Source organism: Rhinolophus sinicus, chromosome 8, assembly GCF_057876585.1.
Source record: "Rhinolophus sinicus isolate RSI-liver-muscle chromosome 8, RSI-T2T, whole genome shotgun sequence".
NCBI classification, from domain to species: domain Eukaryota; kingdom Metazoa; phylum Chordata; class Mammalia; order Chiroptera; family Rhinolophidae; genus Rhinolophus; species Rhinolophus sinicus.
In genome coordinates this window covers 79,466,804-79,490,821 of record NC_142508.1, presented here as the reverse complement: position 1 = coordinate 79,490,821, position 24,018 = coordinate 79,466,804, and the positions used below count along the sequence as shown (strand labels likewise).

The window sequence follows — 24,018 nt, the reverse complement described above, 5'->3', positions numbered from 1 at the left end:
TCAGCCTTAAAAAGGACTGACATTCTTAAAGACTTTATGCTAAGTAAAACAAGTCAGACACAAAAGGACAAATATGGCAAGATTCCACTTGTATGAAATACCTAGAGTAGAGAAATTCATAGAGACAGACAGTGGACTAGAGGTTACCTGGGGTTGGGAGGAGGTGGGAATGGGGGGTTGATTTATTATTTAAAGGGTGTGGAGTTTTAGTTTGGGATGACACGTAAGTTCTGGAAGTGGGTGGTAGTGATGGGTGTACAACACTGTGAGTGTACTGAACGTCACTGAATTGTACACTTAAAAATGGTTGAGGGTAAATTCTATGTTATGTATATTTCACCCTAACTGGTAAAAAAAGACTCAACCCTCTGGACGGTGTTGGCAATACCTAACTAAACTACATCTGACTTACCGTTTAAGTCAGTAACCCTCCTTCTTTCTAGGGCCCTATCCTGAGGCTACACATCCAGGAATATGAAAATACACAGCAAACATTCTTGACTATAACACTGCTCGTAACTGCAAAACACTGGAACTAACCACATGCCCAGAAATCTGACTGACTGAAGTCTGTCCCTGCAATGCACTACTGTGCAGCTATAAAAAACCAGGATGATCTCTCTGAACTCATAAAGGCCCAGGCCCGGGATATATCGTTCAGTGACAGAGGCAAAGTACAGAGAGTATAACACACTTCCCTTCATGCAAGAGAAAGGAGGACATAAGGAAATACACACATATCAGCTCATCTGTTCAAAAACAGAAACACAGGAAGGACACCCAGAACTTACGTGAGCAGTTCCCTACACAGAGTGGGCAGGAATGGGCCTGTGACAGTAGAAGTAAGAGCGGATGACATTGCGTACGTCTTTGTGGATAGCTCCCTGGGAACAATGGTAATGTTCTGGGGGCTCCAAAAATAAAAAACAAATTAAAGTAACCATGCTGTGGGGGCAACAGAAAACAAAATATAAACAGTCACAAATGAACCCAAACATTACAAATGAATTATATAGCCATAAGGGAAGGAGGGAGGAAAAATAATTTAAGTAACTGAAAAAACGGTATTTTGACAGCAAGGTTAAAGACAAAAAGAACGGTATACAAATAATGACTCTGTAATTAGGAAATTTTTGAGAGGGATATGGGTTAGAAATCCTGAAATCACTTTATGTGTATGCTAGGATTGAACACGTAAATACACTGTGATACTAGAGCAGAGTTTCTCACGCTGAGATAAGGAAAGGGCCAGGTAGGCAAAACAGGTTGAGCCCTGGGTCACCAGGTGGTAAGAGGAAGTAAGGAAATGATTAACAAAACACAGGCCCAATCAATCAGGAGCCACCTTGAAGGATCTCCCAACGGCCAAAGCGGGGACTCTGAGCAACCAAACGATGTTAGGGTTATAGAACAATGCAATTCATTAATATATACTAAATCTAATAATGGGATAAAACCAATAGCCATGAGCGCGTACTGGTACAGATAACTGAATAAGTAAGTGAGGGAAACAAGAACCAGGCCTTCTTCACAGCAGCATGATAATGAGGAAGTGGAAGGAAGGATGGAACCAGAAAAGCACCACCAGGTAAACACCGCAGCAGAAACCATCCGCGAAGCTACAATTAGTGCGCCAAAGGACAGCTGCATAGTCTCCGAGAGACTCGTTCATCAGGAGGGAAAACCTGAGTGGTTTTATGGTGGAGCGACCTGGTGGACAGTCCCGGAGGAAGCACTCCAAGTTCACGTCAGGCCAATCCACGTGCGACCCCTCCCTCACCGGTGTGGCACACTGACAAACGTCACAGAGTTTCTGTGGCATTTTCAACGGAAACGTGGCACCTCAATTAAATTCATGAGAAAATGTCAAACCTACACAGATGGACATTCTACTAAAGAACCGGCCAATTCTCTTCAAATACATCAAGGTCATGAAAGGTGAGGAAGCGTCACAGAGGGAGGAGATTACAGGAGAGCTGACAACTAAATTCAGCGTGGGGTCCTGAGTCGGGAAAGGACATTCCTGGGGAAACTATTCTAGAGATCTGAGTAAGGTCCGCATGTCGGTTAACAATATTTTATCAGTGTCAATATGCAGTCTTGCTGGGGTTTGGCAGGAGGTTCACATTAGGGGAATCTGAGGGAAGAGCATATGAGAACTCTACTATTTTTACAACTTTCCATAAGCTTATTTAAAAACAACAGTTAAAAAAAGAAACGAAGACACCGTCTATCTAAATCTTTGGTGATCGTGGTCGAGCAGAATCACAATTACTCACCATGCTGAATTACTACGACTGGTAATTAATTTTCATTTTGCAAATCTTGAGAGAAGGCTCCACTTTCTGCACTCCCTATGGTGTGTTTACTGCCTGATAACAAGGGAGTGTTGCAATTTATGTATTAACATGGGTTTTTCACCCATGTTAGGAAGAGGAACCAAGATTTATTTCTTTCTACATCCTGTGACTTAGTCTTTGTCAAAAGGAAACACTCAATAATTGTATTCTGAATGAATGAAAATTATGTAAAAGATCTTGGTGCTACAGGAATTATTTACTTACGCTCCACAAAGGAAGTGAAGAGCATTCTGAACCGGCTCAGCCGGCTCCCTTCGTCGGCCCACATCCGGATCACTCCCACTCCCGTTTGAAGCATTACGTCATTGGCCACCGTGCTGCAAAACTTGGCCTTGAGATTTTCAATAGAACTGCTTCCATCATAGACCGCGACGAAGTTTCTCTTGCATTCATTGGAGTGCTCCATCTGATAATCCAGGAACCTCAGATAAATCTGCAACAGGGAAACCAAGAGAAACGCCGCTTTAAAAAAGATACATTAACTTGAATTCTCCAGTTCCCTTATCCAGTTACATGTAGACTGAATTCTGACCGCTGATAGAAAAGCAACAGACAAAAGGCCGATGCCTAAGTAGTATGAAAACTAAGACTAATGGTCTGTTTCTTTGGTTGCCTTAACAATGGGACCAAGCATTAAAGAACCTAAAGTTTGTGTTTTGTCTGCAAAGAGAAGAAACGTTTTGCTCCATGACACCCGTCAGACACATTTTCCTTATTATAAAAGCATCTCATGATACTGACAGATTGGGAAAATAAAAGGATCACTCATCATTCTATTACTCTAACAATCATTGTGATTAACTGGCAAGATTCTTTTTGATTTTCTTCACCTTTTCAAAACCTAGGTTTAATTGTAAGATACACACATCCCGCTTTGCTGAAACGTATCAGTGTTTTTACCTTAAATGTAGTCTTCATAACCATAATCGTCCCCATGATGTCCCATGATGTGGCTGCCCACTGTCCTAGCGCACACTTCCGTGGTTTGAATATTTTACCCGCAAATCATTTCAGCTTTCTTGAAATGGCCTCACAGGTCCCCAAGGCCTGTTTTCAATCTCATTTTCTCAGTACTTCACATCGAAGTTTCTACTGAGTCACCTTCAAGTTCACTGTCTTTCCTCTATTATCTCCATTCTCCCATTGGGACTGTGGTGAATATTTTTTTGAAATTTCAGATATTATGTTTTTCATTTTTAGCTCTAAAAGTTCTACTTGGTTCTTTTTTGTAGTTCCTATTTCTGTGCTGAGACCGGTTTCCAGTCATTTCCGGAGTGTCTACGTTTACCTCAGGGAGCATGGAAATAGTGCTGCTTTAAGGGGTAATTCCATTATCTGGGTTCCTGTTAGGGTTGGGATCTGCAGACTGTTGTTTCCTTTCAGAATTAGTCACATTTCCTTGGTTCTATGTGAGTGATTTATTATACCCTGGACATTTTTTTTTTAAGGAGGGCGCAGCTCATAGTGGCCCATGTGGGGATTGAACCGGCAACCTTGGTGCTACCAGCAACACGCTCTAACCAACTGAGCTAACCGGCCACCCCACACCGTGGACATTTTGGATAGAACACTGAGACACTGGAGAATGTTTTTGTTGCTGTTTGTTTTATTTTTGCAGGCAACCTCCCCAGTTAGGTCCAGGCTGCATACCCGTTTTGTGTGGGTTCAGTTCCAGGGCCTTAGCTGTGCTGTGTGGGCTTGCCCCGGGGCACGCCCCACTCAGGGATGTGGACAGGGGTCTATATTGTAATTTGGTTCTCGACACCTTTGCTGTGTTTCCTGCATATACAGCTCAGGGCTAAGTCAGCCAGGATCAGGGCTTTCCCTCATCCAGCTCCCTCCCTGGTCTCCGAGATTTCCTTCGCATCCTCTGGACAACATGGTTTCCTCTTCCTAGCTCCTCTGGTGGCCAGAGGTAAATTGTCCTCAGAACTTGAGTCTCCTAACCTATTGTGAGTTCTGAGTGACTGACTGGAAGAGAGGGAAAAAATAATGGGACGCCCTAAAATCTCTGCAGACGTCATCGTATCCTCTCCGCAGTCCCACTCTTTAAGGAAACTGGGTTTCTCTTGGGGTTTTGGTCGTGCTGCACTGCGGGTCTGGAACTGGGGCTGACTCTGGGCAGAGCTGGGGGGGGGGCGCAAAAACAAGCCGGGGGACCCCCTTCCGTCAGTCAGCTGGCTAGACCAATATTCCTGAGTTCCTGCTGTCTGGACCAGGTACGAGTTCCATGAATCAGGCAGGACACAAAGGAGAAGGAAAAACCTGAATTTTGCCTCCTTTATTGGTCATTCTTTAGGGTCTGACTTGCCTCCCAACCCCACCTTCCAATGGTCACTTTTCAGAATTCTCATGTGCTGCTCTTTGTATTCTGTCCAGACTTCTCAGTTGTGATAAGCTGCGGTGGGCTTACTCCATCTTGGCTGGTTCTGGAGGTTGAGCTTATTTTAATGTAGGAAAATTGACAAACTTTATATTTAAGGTTTACACTTTGTGTTGTCTGTGTTTGATTTTAATAAACGGTTTCCTAATTCAAGGTCACAGAACTATACTATATTTTCTCAGGTAAGTTTTAGTTTTAACAGTTAAGAATTGATTATATGTCAAGTGTAAGACAGGGGTCTGACATCGCTCATCAGTTGCTGCAGTGCCAGTTATCGAGTATCTCCTTTTGACGGGGAATGCCATCCATCTGTACCTACACCAAGCTTCCACCCACATGGAGTCTACTTTCAGATACTTCCGTTTCATCAGCGTGTATATCCGAGTGACACCTGCACACTAACCAACCACCACACCTCTAGCTTCAAGAGTATCCCCACTTTGCTTTTATTCGACATTGCCAGGGTTCTTCCGGGCCCTTCATCTTCTACCTGAATTTCGGAATGAGCTTGCCAAGTTCTCCAGAAAGCACTACTAGAGTTGGGATGGGAATGACAGGTCGACCAGGGAGATACTGTGGGTTGGGCTCCCGACTGCAAAAAAGCGAGCACTGCAGTAAACCAAGTATTACGAATTTTCTGGCTTCCCAGTGCATCCAAACGTTATGTTTACACTATACTGTAGACTATTCAGTGTGCAATAGCATTATGTCTAAATAAACAATGTACACACCTTAATTTAAAAATACACTATTGCTAAAAAACGCTCACCATCATCTGAGCCTTCAGTGGGTCATATCCTTTTGCTGGTGGAGGGTCTCGCCTCGATGTTGTAATTTTAGCTGCATCCACAAGTTTGGTATGTAGTACTTTCAATGTTATTGAGTTTTAAATGTGTTTAAATTTCCATTCTGATTTCTTCTGACCTATGAATCATCCACTAAGTGCTATATTATTAAGTTTCCAAGCATATGGGATTTTAAAGTTATCTTGTGGTTGATGGTTCCTAATTTAATTGTATTTTGTCAGAGGGTGCTCTCTGCCTGATACCAAGCACTGGTATATATTTCAGACTTTCTTTTCCTTCCTAGTGAAGGGACGAGTTTTTATGACTGTTGCGTGCATGCTTTTGCAGAAAACTCGTATTCTCGGGATGTTGGGCGCAAGATACTATGCCCCATAGGCACACCGTGCTGGTTAAGTCGGTTGGGCACTACTCATTTGTCTGCCTGACATATTAATTACTGAGAAGTGAAAAAAATTACCCAATGTAATTGTGGATTTATCAATTTTTCCCTGGCAATTGTCAATTCATGTCTTGTACATTTTGAGGCTCTATTAGTACTCCAAATTTAAAATGATACTTTCCTTGCAAATTAGTGGCCTTCCTATTTTAATAGCTACATTAGCTCTCTATATCAGGTATTTGTCTGGTATTTCCTTTCTGGTTTTGTATTTTCAAAATTTCCTGTAGTTATTCTGAAACAGGATACACTTGGATTGTAACTGGAGAATTTCATCTGTTTATTATTTTTGCCCACAAGTACCTTAATTTTGCCCTCATTCTTAAATGATAGTTTAGTTGGATATGGAATTTTAGAATTTTAGCTTGCCAGTTTTTTTCCTCAGCACTTGGAAGACATTATTCTATTGTCTCCTGGCTTCTAGTTTGCTACTGAAAGTCTGATGTCCTTCTTTATAGGCAATCTCTCTTTTCTCTCTAGTTGTTTTAAAGATGTTCTTACTGTCTGTGGTGCCTAATGGAGCTGGGTGTCAATTAACACATTTTTTTTCTTCCTCTGGGAGTCTCACCGTGTGTCATGCTTTTTGTCAGTTCTTAAAAATTTTCTTAAACTGCTACTCTCCAATGCCCCTTTCCCCACCCCAAGGTACATTCTGGGTAATTTTCTCATATTTATTGCTCAATAATTATACTTTTTACTTGTAGAAGTTCTATTTGGTTATTTTGCAAGTGTACCTTGTCATTTTTCTTCCTCATCTTTTTTATTCCTTCTCGTAGGCTATTTAAAACACTTAAGTTCTTAAGGATCTAATACACTCCTTGTTTGTCATGTCCGCTGTCAGTTGTGATGGGTTATTTGTTTATATGCATTCTAATTTTGACTTGTGAGCTCACCTGCTTTCTCTGTGGCAAGCCTGTAGCCTGCATGGCTATTCTGTGTTTGGTCTTGCCAGCTGCCTCAAAAGTTTTATGAGCCCAGGGACCATCTTATTAATTTTTGGGCTAAGTGGTTCCTGGATTGAGCATGCAATGTAAATTCATATCCCAAACTCTAATAAAGACAGGTTTCTAGGTATGAAGTTTGAGGGGAGACCCCTGACTTAACCCCATCCTGACACTGAGCCCAGAAAGATAAGCTTCTTCGTTACCAACCTGTGCTAGTGGAGCATGTTTTTCTAATCTACCACTCGCAGCAATCATCTCCCTTTGAGGGTCCCAGCTTTATGTGACAGATCCCACAGAGCTCACGAGCCCCTGGCCTTTCTGTTTCGGTCTCAGTGTGGCTGTTCATCCACGTCCCTACCAAGTCTACCCGAGTTATCAGTCACTGAGACCGCAGGGAACACTGGGCCACCCATTTCAGTTTTCAGTTTATGGCTCTAAGTTATAGTTTTTCTCTTCATTTCTATTTCATATGAATTACCTCCTTTTTCTGGAGCCCACCTATGTTTCTAAAATGGTATGTTATATTTTATCCAATGTTTCCAGGTGTTTCGTAACAGGTGGGCTTTCAGGTTACCTAATCCATCACATTACCACAGTAGTAAATTGGCTATTCATAATCCTTTAAGGGTTGTTCTCCCACCCTTATTCTCTCTTTTCTGTTTACATGCATACACGTTAAATATAATTTTCTCTGTTGCTATTCCTATAAGTAAATTAAGAGCAAAAAGCAGAAGTAGCGATGAATCTCAATCTGTGAGAGTTAAAGTTCTACGACCAGCAGAGGACAGCACAGCGAGAGCACAGACCTAAGACTTAATATACTGGTGTTTTGGTTTTGACACTGCTGTCACCAACTGAGATCTGTGACAAAGCACTTTAACTTCTTGTGACCTATTCTTCCTCCTCATAAAACCCTTTTCATGAATCTATGATCACAAGGATCAATCCTATACTCTTCAATGAGGAATTCACAGATTTTAAGAATCTCAACTTTCTTAAAATAAAAATCTTAAAAAAAAATCTTAATGTTTGTGTGACGCTCCTGAAATTTACATTGTAGCTTATTTAACTATCACAATGCTGAGATCTTAGGAGGTACCCAATCAAGTGAAAGAAATAAATTTTATAAAGTTGTAAATTATATAAAGCTTATATAATCAGTAAATATCTGTATAAACCAAAATAACACACCATGCAGATCACGTCTTATATTCTCTGAAATGACTCAATACATAATTATACCTTAGCTTTTGGAGTAGCTTTGATTGTCCATATGCAATCAACTGCTTGGCCGGGCTTGGTTTTTTCTTCTTGTTCCACCTGACTGGAACGCACTATTCCATCAGCTCCCGAGAGCTCAAACTGGCAATCTAGAAAGAATAGAGGAATGATGTTCAAAGAAAAACAAGACTGACCCAAAACGCCATGAGGAAAAATAGGTAATATACTAAACCTGGGATAGGATTTAAAATACCTCCTAGGTAAGTAAAGTCTGGATCTGTAACAGGAAAAAGAAGAAAGTTATTGGCATTTTGAGATACTCTGGAGTTACTTTAAGGCTTAACCTCTTAAGTTATGTCTACGGCTACATTTAGCAACAACACAGGAGAAGCTTTCACTGGTGTAGACTACAAACCACTGGTTATTTACGAGCATACGCAGGTGCTCACTCATAGGATCCAGGTTTTTAAAATGATCATGTTTATACTCTTGATCCCATCATGAATAACTTACTAACTTACATGCTGCCTGGCAACTCATAACTCTGTTAAAGCAGTAGCTAGTTTACTGACGGACGAATGGATAAACAAAATGTGGCCTGTACAATACAATGGAATATTACTCAACTCAGCCTTAAAGGGAAGGAAATTCTAACATGTGCGACAACATGGATGAACCAGAAACATGAGGCTAAGTGAAATAAGCTAGACACTAAAGGACAAATACTGTGATTCCACTACGCGAGGGACCTGGAGTGGTCAAATTCAGAGGCCGTAAGTACCAGGGGCTGGAGGGAGTAGGAAGGGGGAGTTCGTGTCTAATGGGGCTTCAGCTCAGGATGCCCACCAAGTCCTGGAGGTGGACAGTGGTGATGGTCACACAGCACTGTCGATGGACTTAATGCCACTGACTCATACTCTTAAAAAGGGTTAAAATGATGAATTTTATGTTATGTGTAATTTACCACAAAAAGTAGTAGCCAGTGAGCTGCTTTTTCACAATACCAGGGCAAAGAAAGATGACAGGTGACATACAGGATAGCCTGCCCTATGAAGTAGTTCATAGAAGACTGAGAACCAATAGTTTATATTAAGATAGCTGATCTAATTAAATTGGTCAGTGCTTGATTGTTTTATGAACTAAATCAACTAACTGAAGTAACTGGTACTTAACATCAAAAAGACCTTATAAAATATTATATAAGAATCAGAGTTTTGCAAACAAGTGTAATTACCTGAAAGAGAAAATAGACATCAAAAACAATGCTCTTAATTATTTGAATGTTTTTAAACATTGAAAAACAAAACCAGACAACTTTATATGTAAAGATTTCTTATTTTGAATAAAAGTAACTTTTTCCTCTATTAGTTGTATCATGAGCACTTTATATGGCTTATACTTAAATTATAGACAAATTATAATAAAATGCTTAGTTTCTGGACTATATTACCTTACATTTGCATTTCATAGTACTTCAGAGTTTTTATATAAATCACGTTTAGTATTAAGCTAATGGCAAGAATGTCCGGAGGGTTATGTGATATTCCATTTTACAAATGAGGAAACTGAATCAGAGAGAGATTGTATTTTCTTAGATCATACAATAGCTAAGCTGGGGCTAGATTCCAATTCTCTAGGCAGTTTTTCCTACTCTTCCATGTTGTATGAAAACGTGGGTGAGGATTCCACAATTTTATCACTAAAAGAAAACAAAAAAACCACGTGTCAAAATAAATAGGCAATGCATAATTAGCAAAATTATGGCTGTGTCTAGTTATCTAAAGTCAAATATATAAAGTAAATTTTGTGTAGGGACTGGTAAATCTGGGTGAAGCCTACTAACAGTGACGAGAAAGTAGTATCGTTTACATGAAATTGTCTAAGTTCCTGGTGATGTTTGTTGAGCAGAGGCTCTTAATGGATTGCTGCTTCCTGGAAGTAACAGGGAGAATTCCGGGAGTTTTAATGCAGTGACAACAATGTCCTGCAACTCTCACCTGCAGGTGAAGAACGTTGCCAGATGGCTCTTAGGACGTTTACTCTAGTGCTGTTTAAGGTCTAAATATCTCTGACATTTCTCTGCAAAAGAGCTGCCATGTCACTGCCCCACCTTAGATGGGTTCGGTTTATTAAGTTAAAAAAGAACAGTTCTGGGATGTTTTCTAAATTGAGCTAAAAATTTCCCCCCTACTTTTTCAATATGTAATTTAATAACCATGACAAAATATCTGGAATTAAAAACAATTTTAACAAGAACCGAGCACCCAGTTACATACAGCAAAGTGCACATTAAAATAGGTCTTACAGTCTAATTAAAGATTCTGAGACATTTTAGATTAGTGAATCTGGCAATTTGGTATATATAGGTCCTATCTAAACTTTCAAATTAAATTTCCTTTAGACACCTGTTTATAATTGTTTAAAATTTATTTGTATTGGAGAAAAATATCTATTAACATAATATTTATCTTTTTAACCATGTTTAAGTGTACAACTCAGTGGCATTACATATATTCACAGTGTTGTATAACCATCACCACCATCCAATTATACAAAAATTAAAAACAAATTCTAATATGATCCAGTAGTTGTGCTCCTTGACTATTTACCCTAATGAGTGATAAACTTCTCTACACAAAAACCTGCATATAATGCGTATATCAGGTTTATTCATAATTGCTAAAACCTGGAAGCAGCCAAGACATCCTTCAACAGAATGGACAAACTGTGGTCCATCCAGACAATGGGATTTTATTCAGTGTTAAAAAGAAATGAGTTACAAGCCATGAAAAGACATGGAGGAACCTTAAATGCACATGACTAAGTGAAAGAAGCTAATCTGAAACGGCGACATACTGTATGATTCCAACTGTATGACATTCTGGAAAAGGCAAAACTGGAGACAGTAAAAGATCAGTGGTTGCCAGGAGTCTTAGGAGGCAGGGTGAGGGATGCACATGCTTTCACAGGACAAGGCTCTACATTTCCTAAAGGACTGACTGGACTCGATGAGCTCTTTTCTAGCCTTAAGATCGTAAAACCGGAGAGATGCCCAACCACTGAAATGATCATTTCATTACCTGGAATAAATGAGTATTTTGCCCGAAACCCCAGCCCTTCAAGTTCTTCATCGGAGCTGAACTTGATCCACATGAACCTCCCTGTCGACCTAATTAACGGAGGGCTTTTCACGCCACAGAACCGCTCTATGAGCGGAGAGAAGCCAAAGGGCCCATCTCGAACTTCCAAGTGATCAAACCGACATTCAAACGATGGCTCTATATAAAAATGCTCATCAAAGGACAACTCTATTCTTTGACGCGGAGAAGCTGGAAGATAAGAGTAAGCGAATCAGGGCGACAGGAGGCAGACGAGGCACGACAGCTCCACAGACAAGGATGCCATGCATATGATTTGTAATCAGTGTTACAGCAACAAGAAAGCCACTCTGTGGAGCTACAGTAATCTCTCCCCTTGGCCTATGCATTTATGAAATTAGCTCAATGTATTAATACTTAACTGATTAATATTAGGGTCGAGAGGCTAATGCTTGGTTCATGAGATACAATGTACCACGATGAACAGAAAAATAGAACAAATAGAAGGAACGACTAACATGAAATTTAGTTGGAACCAACATGAAATTTCATAAAGTCTGAACTAAGAGATGCCTGTTAGTTTATGTTTCTTATCAGAGAAATTTCTCATATATACTGGTGTATCTAGGCAAAGCATGTTTTAGAAGATTCAAAATTCCTATAGTATTTCAACTATTACCTTGTTAATGGGTTCAATATTCAGAAATATTTATAATTACTAGAGTTTAACTCATATACATGTTTAATTTTGTTCAAATTGGTTTAAATAAGGCATTTCACCAATGCATTTGGTTTTACAATAAAGTAAAAATTCGTTCAATAAAAGATAGAAATTGGTCAAATACCTTCCAAAACGTAGATACACTCTTTGTTCGGTGGGTACGAGTCAGGATAATTAGGTGAAGCGAAATGACCCCCATTGCTGGTTCGAACCCAAATACCACAGTGGGTTGCAGGAATGTGCTTGATTCCAATATTTTGTCCATCTTAGGGGAAAACAGCATTTAAAACATTAGTTACAGCATTGCCAAATGTAACACACCAAACTGAGTCCAGCAGAAGAGAGAGAAAAGTGAGACTACGTCGTGATTGGAAGAATGTGCTACTGGGGGCAAGTCCGCCAGATAAGCCAGCAGGGAGAGGACATGCGTGGCCTTTACAGGGCAAAAGCATATGTGAGAGTCTGATGAATCACACAAACTCCGTAAAACTCAGTTCAGACACAGAATTAGCAGGATCCCAGGGGTTCACCTCTGGTCTGACCCTGCTATATTTAGTTGAACACCAAGTCAGAGAAGACTCCAAGGTTACAAAGGCATGTTAATTCAAGATCACAGACCGTCAGTGCATTTGGCTCTGCTCCGTCCTCAAAGGCCACTGACACAGTACAGGAGTTCTCCTTGGAGGGCAGGCGGCACAACCTCTAAGTACGGAAGCAGAGAGCTCCAATCCCACTACAACGCCGCCATCACACCCCGCAGCACTGCCTGTCTGCAAGTGGGGGACGGGGCGCTGACGGCAGTGAAACTGAGCTTCTTAGAAATACGAGGCTTGGTTCAGTCAGTTCAGCATCCGTTTCATTTCTAATACCCTGCTTCCTACCACCACATCAGAAATGCGATTATTTCTTTGGAGAAGACAGAGTTACTGGACGAGAGGACCCCAGGTACAAGTGAGGGTGAAAATGCCAGCCTGAGAACAGGGCGGCCAGGTGACTGTGACCGTCCTGAATGACAGTCCTCTGCAGCCCCCCACCCCTCGCCCCCGACCCCAGGGCTCTTGGTCAGATGTGGAGTCTCTAAGCAGGAAATGGGAAGCTTCTTCTCTGGGGAGTCTAATGAACCCAAAGAAAAAGACACGACAATGGTGACAAAGGGCTTCCCCAGTGGCGGGTCACTCGACAGTGGGGGCTGCAGTAAGCAGCCCCCCTATACTTGCAGACAGTGAGTGGTCAGATTTTAGAGCTTGCCTCGTAAATATGAGCAGATATTCAAAATTCAAAGGTCACCAGACATTTGAGGAAAGTCTCTACTGTGAAAAACAGAGAAAAACCAACCAAAAAAAGCAACTTGAGGAAACAGAGTTAGGCAAGAAAAATGTTTTTCCAAACACTCAGTAACAGTAACACTAAACAACAGCATCATTTAAGTCTCCTCAGAGAAAAAGAGAGTATTTCCATAAAACAAGAGTGTGAGGCAAGGACACTTAAAAAATCCCCCCCAAAAACAAAAAAGCTTCTAAAAACAGAAGTGAAAATATTAGTGGAAAGTTGAGAGCAGAGGTTTGCAAACGGCGGCCCTCGGCCAGCGCTGGCCTACTGCCTGTCGTTCTAACGACGGTTTTTCTGGAATATATCCATGTCAGTCATGGGTGGTGCTCACCGAGGCTCTCACAGGACAACAGCAGAGGGAAGGAAACGAAAAAGGGAAAGAAGAACTTCCTAAGCTGAAAGACAGCAGTTCGTATTGAAAAAGCCCAGGGAGTGACCTGAAGTCAATCCTGAATACGATGTAACCAGAATCCCGCCGTCATTATACTCAACTGCGGGGAGCCCACGGGAAGGAAGAGAACATTCGACATAGTTCAGGGTGGCGAGGACGTGCACGGAAGAGCTAAAACTCATCTCCACAGCGGGAAACCATTATCTGATACTTAAAGCTGAAGTAGTGAAGAAGCAACAGAAAGCATGTTGTTTAGAAATATGCAGGGAAACACTGAAGGGCCCAGCTGAGAGTGGTGGTCTCAGGGGGCAGGAAAAGGGGTCCGGTAGGATGGGAGCGGCTGACCTTCCCGATTCACTTGTTAGAATGCTTGGACTTTTGTCATGTGGATGTTTAGCTTGGATGGAAAGGAAAAATAAATCAGGTTATATAGGCAACGTACTAACCTCCGACATGGAAACCTGGTTCAAAAATCACACCAGCTATTCTTTCATACACAAGGACAACAGAACAGGTCCAGAGGATTCCGAAGAAGGTACAGACGGAAATGTTTCATTTGTCTACACTGGAAAAATGGATTTTCAGTTTTGCTTAGTGATAAGGCATGAGTCTCGTTAAATTTCTGGACAGAATCCATAGTGTGTGTGTGCTCGGAGCGCCTGGTGATGCCAACACTTAAAATTTATCAGGGCAAGACTGTTTTATGGCGACGATTTACTCCCATTAACTGCAGCTAAACCCAGTTAAACTGAGGCTGACGGGCTGACAGAAAGCTGTAGGTCAGGGGATTACGGAAATCACCCTCAAAAGTTAGTCCTTTCAAAGAAGCCCCCCCCCCCCCCCGCACCCTGAGCACGTGGTGGTTGTCGCTGTAAGTATGTTACCTTGGGTCTTCTGGGCCACGGCGATCCCCTCCACCACCAGGATGGTTATTAACAACACTGGAGAAATAACAGAGAAGGAAGTTAAAAAACGGAGACTGTGATCCATTGTATTAAGTTCACAAGGAAAATCAGATGACAAAGAAGACAACCACGGCCACTATTTCTTACTAACATTCATTCACTCCCAAGACTTTTAAGGATTAAATGTTACATTCTGATTAACTGCTTGACACTTAAGACAACCCAAGAAAAAACACGATTGATACTCTACAAGCCCTAACAGTGCTTGGCATTTAAAGTATTTTTCAATTTATGATGGATCAAAAAACATGCTTTTTTTTGCAATAGATTTTGCCGACCCCATTATTCCTGTATTTAGTGTACTCCATCTCACGGAGCTGACATGAGTCTGGCTAGCTCTGCAATGTATGACGCCTGTGAAAAGTCAATCACATGCGCTGACTTTGAAGAACATTCCTAATAAAGACCGAGGAAGGGGCAGCAGTGTCCTAGAGACGTCTTCAGGGTATTCCAGGGCGGAGCGGTACTGTCCTGTCTACTGTTCCAAAGCGGCTTATTCAGCAAATGAAGCTTTTCCACCCCCAAGTTGAATATTTCTAAGACCTAACCAACATCTCGAATTACTTTGCTTTGAAGGTTCTCTTAAACATCTTATTTCTATGACTGGTGCGCTGATGTCTTCCATTCCTCCTTTCACTGGAAGTCACACTGGCAGCCTGGCCGTCCTGTGTGCACTGGAGCTTTCGAGGCTCGTCAGTCAGTAGGCACTCGGAGTACCCACCGGACAGCAGGCTCCTGGACACAGATGTGGGAGGAGAACACAGCGGAACAGGGAAGAGGATGGCCGGTACGAGTTGGGTGGATCTCGGCTGGGGTTCCGGTTTTGCCATGTACCAGCCATGGGCCTTTCACCTCAGTTTACTTAATTTGCAAATTGGGGATGTTGGAAATAGCACCGGCCTCAGAAGGTTGTTGCGAAGATGAGATGAGACGACGCAAACAGCATCTTCCGTGTGCTGGGCATGCTGCTAAATCCGTGACAGACATGAGGACAAACCACCATCCTTACGGCGTCCATCGCCCGTCAGGGAGCCTCTCCAGTACAAGGGCAAGAGGAGTCTGACAGGTTAGAGGACGTACTGGACGCACGGAGGGAGCTGGTCACTCTGCTGGAGGAGCGGAGAACAGTGAGCAAGACTGCAGAAAACGGAGTTGTAATCTGGTTGGACCTCACGGGGCTTCCATCCAGGAGAGGGAGGAAGAAACAGCTGACATGGAAACCCAGCGGCACGCGCATGAAACACGATGAGAGCTGAGGTGAAACGTTTGGACGCCAGGCTAAAGAGTCTGGACTCTGACTATAAAGCGAAGCCACCGGGAGTGTTTTAACTAGAGAGCGACATTACCACATCTTTGTTTCAGACCAATAATGCCGACAGTTGTGTGGAGTCTAAACTCTTCTGGAGGAGAGGTCACTTAGGAAGCAAAGATGGCAAGGACCTAAAGCAGGCCAGTGGTGGTGGCAGTGGCAGGAGACATCGGTGACTGGCTTCCCACACATAGTCCACTGCAATTGGTGACGTACAGGATGTCAGGGGTGAGGGCGACGGGGCACAGAGAGGCGGGAGCTAGGTCAGTGACGGGGAGACGGCGGTGCCACGGCTCAGCCACCAGCACCCACTGACTAGCTACCACCCGGTCACCAGTGGGCAGACAGCTCTCGCCGTTCACTTGTTCTCATCTTACAAACGAATCATCAGCCTCTTCTTCATCTTTGGGTTCCTCCATCCCCCACCTGTCTCCTCTCTCTGTCTTCTTGCAGCAGCTTTAACTGCCCCTTTCCTTTCTCTGGTCGCTAGTAGTGCTGAGGAGCTCACGTTACGTAGAACAAGCCTTCCTTCAGACTCTCCACGTCTGCACTGGTCAGAGTGAGAAGACTGGAATCTTGAACTATGTATTTTTAAAGAAGATTTATGATCAAAATGAAAACCCAGGGTAATACCAGACACCTGACAATCCATTGGTATCAACTTATCTTCTTAGGGACACTATGTCCCCAGGTACACCATTCAGAGGACACGCCACTGGCCAACATTTCGTGCTCGGTGAACCTTCCCTCCTGAATCCCAGGCGTAACAACTGACCAGTTTTCACGTTTATAATTCACAGTAGATAAGCAAGTAACACAAATCCAGGCAAATGGGGCAAGTAAGAAATCAACAAACTGAAACCAGGAGAACAGCAGCAAATCAGGGCAGAAAGATAAATTGTGCCAGGAACATTACAGAATACAATGACCAATAAAATTTCACTTGTGTAAAATATCTAATTTTTAAAATCTGCACAGAATACACAACTTAGAACAAACAGAGTAAAAATAAAATTACAAGACCAAATAAACCTACAATTCTTTTCTACTTTATTTAGAAGGCTGCTCACAATTTTCTTTCCCCCAAGTTTAAAAAACTGCAACTTAATCAACCGAGTGAACTGTGCCACTTGGTATAAAAAGGCCCCATAAAGAACCGGGCAAACGTACACAACAATTAGGGGCACAGTGTGACTGTCAATCAGCCTAAACTCTGTGTCATAGGAAACAGCTTCCTCCAAGTTGCGCAATGGGGTCTTGGTCCGTCGCTTGTTAGAGTCCAGATGGGACAGTAAAATAAAGCCCTTAAATGCCAAACGTTGGGACTTGTTAGAGCTGTGGCGCTTCGTGTGTGTGTAATCCCAGGCCAGTGCTGGCCAGGACACAGGAAACTGACACTGGCCCAACTTCCGGAAGGTCCATCTGGTCGGATGGAGGTAGCAAGGCTTCAACAGGCCACATCCGTGCCGGGAACTCCACGTCCAGGTCTGGGAACTGAGTCCCTGGCACAGGAGCTGTCACACGTTAGGGCCTATTAGAACACACATGGGGGGCACCTCCAAAGGTTTTCAGCCGGTAGGTGTGGGGTAGGGCTTGGGTACTTGCACTGGAACAAATTCCCTCGTGATGCTAAAGCTGCAGGCCCTGGGCCCAGCCCTGGAAGACACTGCAATCAAAGCTACACAGGGGCTGCCTGTTTTCTCCCCTGGTGATGGTGGGGGCAAGTTTGGGTTGGACGGGTGGGGTGTGGGGTGGGGCAGAGGATGGCAGAAGTGGGGGAGTTGGTTCTGGAAATGCTGGGGAGCGCCCTACTACCTAGTCTTATGTTGCCCCCCCCCCCAATACTTCTTGTCTCCGAGAATCTGCACTTGCCATCAACCTCCCTTTGCTTCTAGAAAATTACCTTCATACTGTTTAACACCTGCTTTTTCTAGGGACTCTTTCCAGACTCGTTTTATGTGATAGCATTCAGACTTTCCTTCTGTGACTATTCAACAGCTCTCTCTGTCTGGTTTTGTTTCTTTCACTGATCTTGTACGCTCCTAAAATGTGAACAGGAGGTTTGGCAGGAGAAACAGAAAACCTAAACTCATAGTTTAAACAAGATAGAGTATATTTCTCTGTCAAGTAAAACTGTGGTACAGTAGGTAGCCAAGGGCTCGGGGAAGGCCTGGTCCCTCACTACTAGGGGCCTAACCTCTTTCTACCAGATTGTTCAGCTGTGTACGACTTTTGTTTCCAAGGTCATCTTCTGGCAGTGTGGATGCTGGAGTGCCAGCCATCAGACCTTCATTACAGCTCCCATGTCTGCACTAGGGTCGGGGAGAAGGAGGAAACAACACAGGCCATTCCTCTTTCCTTTAAAAACACTTGCCCAGAATCTACAACGATCTCCAAATCAACATTTTGAAAAAAAAAAAAAAAAAAAAAAAACTTCCCAAAGTGGCACACGAATCCAAGTGACCAGACTGACTTAGTCACATGGCCACCTAACCCTAAAAGGAAAGCTGGGAGATCTAGTCTTTACTTTGGGGGACTGTGTGCTCAGCTAAAGTTCAGACAGACCCTGAAGTGTAAAGTGAGTCTGGGGCGATAACCGACTGCTTCTGCCACAGTCGTCTATAGTCTGTTCTGTACTCAGCAGCCAGTGGTCCTCTCAAAACATAAATCAGATCACATCACAGCTTTTCACCAATCTTCCGATAGAATCCCATTACATTCAGGACAAATCCAAACTCCTTACCGCGACCTCAGAGGACCTATGTGATCTGGGACCTGACAAGCCCTGTGTCCTTCCAATAGCCACGGATGGCTGCACAGGCCAGGCCCTCTTTCTTCCCATGACTTCAACATACCAAGCTAATTCTTGCCTTAGGGACAGCTACTGCTTCTGCTGCAATAACTCCTCTGCATGGCTGATTCCTTCCTGTCACTGGGTCTTGGGAGGCCTTTCCGACTTCTCAAGCAGCTCAACACTTTCTCCTTCATCCTGTTTTGTTATGTAGGTAATATTTAAATTATTACTTATGTTACCTGGTACTTTCTTCTACTAGAACGAGGCGCCTGGTCTGCCTGCTTCTCGGATGCATCTCTAGTGACTAGACTGCCTGGTTCACAACAGCACGTGGATGAGTCCATGACGTCACGTGACGGGGCAGGCCCACGCCATGTGTTGGGCCACAGAACAGAGAATGGAGCCCTGCACTAACAAAGTAACAGGCATGCCTCTCGGGTACCGGCAGCCACACAGGTGACCCAGATCCTTTTCACTTCAGCATAAATCAGGGGACAGAAAAATACCTGATTCTTCCCCCTCCCCCCCAGATACTCAGCCACTACTCCGACTTTTCTCAATTCACCTCTGGCTCCATTTACCTTGGTTAGTAATTAAATGTGCCCCTTTTGAAGCCTTCTGCTGTAAGCATCTACGTGGTAAACACAGGTATGTCACGTCTCTCAGGGGATGCCAGAATGTGACAACATGTGTCACACTGCTCCTTCCTCGTCTCTAATGAAGGCAGAATGGAGCTCCAGTAAGAGTCCACACTCTTTAGGTTGCAGGAACTTGTTTTCGATAAACTACGTTCCCAAGTACCCAAAAAAGTACCCAAATTTAATCAAACTCAACTTTAATTACTAGTTAAGCAAGAAGACGGATCTTGGTGAACTTTGGGGGCATCCAGCCTTCACAGGCTGACCCCACTGCCCATCAGGTTTATAAGAAAGTAACTGCAGCAGACAGAAGTGCTTTCTCTTTCGGGCACAATGTGACAACCTCCTTGTTAGCGCACACCCCAGGGATGGCAGTCTCCTGAGCTCTAATTTTACAGGCGTCCTCCTTAGATCCGCAGCAACAACCATCAAATGTTAGCACGACCAGGTCACATTTTGAAGAGTATTTGATATCTTCTCACTCACAAGTGCTCTAATTTCCAATGTATTACTCTAGGCACATGTTTTAATGTCATTATGACTAGGAAGACTTGAACTTTCAGATTAGTACAGGCTGTAATTTTGTAAGTGATATGACAAATATGTAAAAAAGTGTCAATGTTTCAGGGCCACTCTGGTGAGCAATTAAGAGGGCAAGGCCCCTCACCAATTAGAGCAACCTTGCTCTGATCTATCTTTTTTTTTTATTTTTTTTTTTTAAGATTTTATTGGGGAAGGGGAACAGGACTTTATTGGGGAACAGTGTGTACTTCCAGGACTTTTTTTTTCCCAAGTCAAGTTGTTGTCCTTTCAATCTTAGTTGTGGAGGGTGCTGTTCAGCTTCAAGTTATTGTCCTTTCAGTCTTAGTTGTGGAGGGGTACAGCTCAGCTCCAGGTCCAGTTGCTGTTGCTAGTTGCAGGGGGCACAGCCCACCATCCCTTGTGGGAGTCGGACCAGCAACCTTGTGGTTGAGAGGATGCGTTCCAACCAACTGAGCCATCCGGGAGCTCAGTGGCAGCTCAGCTCAAGGTGCCGTGTTCAATCTTAGTTGCAGGGGGCGCTGCCCACCATCCCTTGCGGGATTCGAGGAATTGAACTGGCAACCTTGTGGTTGAGAGCCCACTGGTCCATGTGGGAATCGAACTGGCAGCCTTCGGAGTTAGGAGCATGGAGCTCTAACCACCTGAGCCACCAGGGTGGCTCCTTGTTTTGTTTTTTTAGTACCCCCTCGTAAGGATTTCTTTGAGGGAGTTCTGTTGTTACGTTTGGAAACTACTGGATTAGATCACCTCTTAGGATTCTCCTTTCCAACTCAAAAAACGGTAAAAGTGCCTTGGGACACATTTTGTTTTTTATATCAACAATTCTGCAGGAACATAGATTTAAAAATGATAGGAGATTATGCTGAATGGGTACAGTGTAGTAACCAAGAGCTGTACTTGGATTACTGTTTCAAAATTTTAGACGTGAACTTTATTTAGTCTTTTTTCTATCTTATACCAAGGACCGGAGTGGCTTTGATCTGAACTTCTTTTGTAATGCACATGTGTGTGGATTACAGGACTGAGTGAGTTTGGTTTCAAAATATACATAAGCTGGATTCTAGTTGAGAATTTACTATGATAAAGCCACTGTTTAATCAGACTTTTCAATTGTCAGTATTAAAACATTTTCTCCAGCTCCTGGGGGGAAAGCCGAAAAGTTAAGTTTTAACAAGGCTGTGCTAAAAAGGTCACTATTAAAGGGACAGCCTCTCAGTACTGTACTTCCTCTGTCTAGTTTATTTTCTTGGATGAGGTTTAAACATGAAGGACAGGAGTTTGTATCTGTCACAGTCTCAGATAAGATTTTTCAAATACAGTGCCAAGGGATAGCTATGCTTTATCACACCCAAAATTTCACCAGTTTATCAGATTTAAATATAACTGACTCTAATAGGACTCCCCTGCAGCCAGTATGAAGAAGGAACACAAACAGTAAAACAGTTTATAATCCTGATGTTATAGTTCACGTGACCAGGACGCTTAACTTTGACAGAGAAAGTAAAATGTTAAAGACCTGGCGTGATCACAAACAATTCAAGGGAATTATTTAGTTTTAACAATATAAGGAAGATTTAAAAAGCCTGGTAGAGTCGTCCTTCCGTTCTCACTACTGAAAGGAAAACAAAAAGAATCAATGGCATCGTAAAGAAAATTACCTTCTATCTAAATGCTCACGCACTCATGATGGCTGATTTGTTTTAGTAGAAACTGACCATAACATTCCGAACAAGGCTTTTAGTAGGTAATATCCATGCTCATTCAAGTGTTACAGAAATGCTTCGCATACGAACCTCTTTGGTGCAGAAGCAATCCACCCTACAGGACACTTACAAGATACTTATTCATGCCTGGGGCACACAATGAATGGCAGCACAGGGAAAAGCTGGTATTTTTTCAAAGGTAATTTTTTTTAACTTAAAAATATCTATTTTTGTATAGGAAATACATGCATTTAGTTAAAAAAATGAAGTCAAACCAATGGGTGTGCAGTGAAATGCAAACCTTCACTCTTGTCTGTCTCACAGATTCCCTTCTCAGAATCAACTTCTGTTAATTTCCTGAATCTTTCCAGCCCAAATATTTACACCCCCATCTTTACAAGCACATACGCATAAACTTTAGAAGACTTAAAAATAGCTTGCTTTCTGACTAGTAAGCCTACAACAACAATTCAGCCTGAACTTTGAAAATACGCTGGCATGTCAAAATTGCGCAGGTTGGGTAGGAGTAAAAAAAGCAAAGCCAGATACTACGGTTGTTTTCACTGTAGCTTTCACCGTAGCCGTCAACACAGAATCCTTTCCGGAAAGGTGCAGCCCCGATGCTTCAGCACGCTGGCCAGAGAGGGCAGTGTGCACCGACCGGCAGGGCGAAGGCAGCAAAGCTGCACCCTCCCCATTCCACGAGTGGGGGGGATTCTGTCCCACCCAGCTGTTTCTTCAAGTTCTGCAGGTACCGCTAGCTCTCCAGCATATCCGGATTTCTGCCCAGGGGGCTGCTCACACGGACTGTCATGATGGTGACACAAACACATCGCAACCAGAATGACGAGGAAAATTCGCAGAAGGAGCCCTATAAGAAATCTTACCGTGCACAGTTTTATTTGGAAAGAGAAAAACAAAACCTCAATTTCCAAGGAATGGCTACATAAAGTTACGAGTTACAGACAGGAAAAACTACGGAATGAATTTGAGTTTTAAAATTTAATATAATGAGGGAATCGCTAAGAATTTATGGGGTGACTGAAATAATAGCTAGAAAGTCCCGGGTTACCTTAGCACAAACTGTATAGATTAGTATACAGCTGGGTAGTTCAACATTTTAAACTAAATTACTGAAATCTCAATTATGAATTTAGGAATATCTGGAGAGTAGAATATTTGCCCAATTAAAATTTAAACGCAAAATTATATTGAATTTGCTAATAAAACAAATTTGAAGAAAGTGTTGGTATGGAGTTAAGGAAAAAATACCATTTGTCACTGTACACACACTAAGATACCACGACAAGCTCTACATGATACTGCTAATACAACGCCTTAACTCCTTCACCACGATAAAAAAAGAAAAAGAGAGTATTTCATGTTACAAATACACAGCTATTCAATTTTCAATTTAAATCATTTGGGGATAAGGGAAGCCCTTTACTGGTGGTGCTGTTTTTCTCTGACGACTGGAAAAAGGATTTATAGAGGCGAGTTTCAGCAGCAACTTTGTATCAGTCTTAATACCTACGTATATACATTTTAATCTAAAAAAACACCCCCTGGAAAACGCGAGGCAGCAATGGATAGTGGGTCTTGGCGCTCCGCGCTCCGGGCCAGCCGACCGTGCCAATTCCCGGTACGACAAATCAGAGGACAGACGCCAGCGGCAGGCAGAGCCGAGGTCCCGGGCAGCGCCGGGCCGAGCCGGGTGGCGGCGCCCGCAGTGGTGCCGCAGCCTCCGCGACCGCAGCAGGTGGGACCCGGCCCGGCGCGCAGGCCGTTCCGCCGCCCGCCACCGTGGGGCTCTGCGAGAACCGTTCGGCGACGCCTCGGAGGGGCTTTGGTTTGCGTGCACTGACTTTGTCACTCATGTCGGCGAACACCGGCCTTGGACCCAATGACACGAACCCCACAACTTTGCAGAGCGATGCGCGGAATTCTACGGCAGAGGCGCGCGGGCAAGCTCGGGGGGCCCCCCGGCCGCCGACCCCGGGTCTGTCCCACGTCCCCGCACGCCGGCCCGCCACGCCACGGGCTGCGGGAAGGCGCCGGGAGGGCCAGGCGGTCAGCAGGCGCGGGAGCTCCGCGCTCCGCTCGCAAACAAAGGCGCGCCGGGCGCCGGGCAGGGACGGGAAGCGCCGGCCTCGGCCCGCAGGGGGCGCCGTGCTCCGCGGCCCCGGGCGCTTACCTTTGAGGACCGAGCAGAGCTGCTCCAGGGCCATGTTCCCGGCGGCCCGGCGCTTCGCGAGGGGCCCGGGCGGCGGCGAGGCGGCGGCGGCGGCGCGGAGCTCACGGCCCGGCGCGGCGGCAGTCCCGCTCGGCGCCCATCGCGGCCACCAGCCTGCCTCCCTGCAGGCTGGGCTCAGGGGCT

The 24,018-nt window shown here is 43.7% G+C and overlaps 1 protein-coding gene across 2 annotated transcripts in view; it reads right to left on the bottom strand.

Annotated features, from left to right (window-relative positions):
• The window catches only part of NETO2 (neuropilin and tolloid like 2), a 39,679-nt gene extending 15,661 nt beyond the window's left edge, over positions 1–24,018 (bottom strand). Inside the window, exons 1-7 of one of the 2 annotated variants that reach the window (XM_074314950.2) lie at positions 23,836–24,018; positions 14,574–14,630; positions 12,094–12,234; positions 11,231–11,479; positions 8,383–8,427; positions 8,172–8,299; positions 2,565–2,793 (exon numbers count right to left, since the gene is read on the bottom strand). In XM_074314950.2, coding sequence (XP_074171051.2) covers positions 2,565–2,793; positions 8,172–8,299; positions 8,383–8,427; positions 11,231–11,479; positions 12,094–12,234; positions 14,574–14,630; positions 23,836–23,869 — 883 coding nt within the window. In that variant the 5' untranslated portion in view covers positions 23,870–24,018. The remainder of the gene's footprint in view (positions 1–2,564; positions 2,794–8,171; positions 8,300–8,382; positions 8,428–11,230; positions 11,480–12,093; positions 12,235–14,573; positions 14,631–23,835) is intronic. The other variant, XM_074314951.2, reaches the window with a different exon arrangement.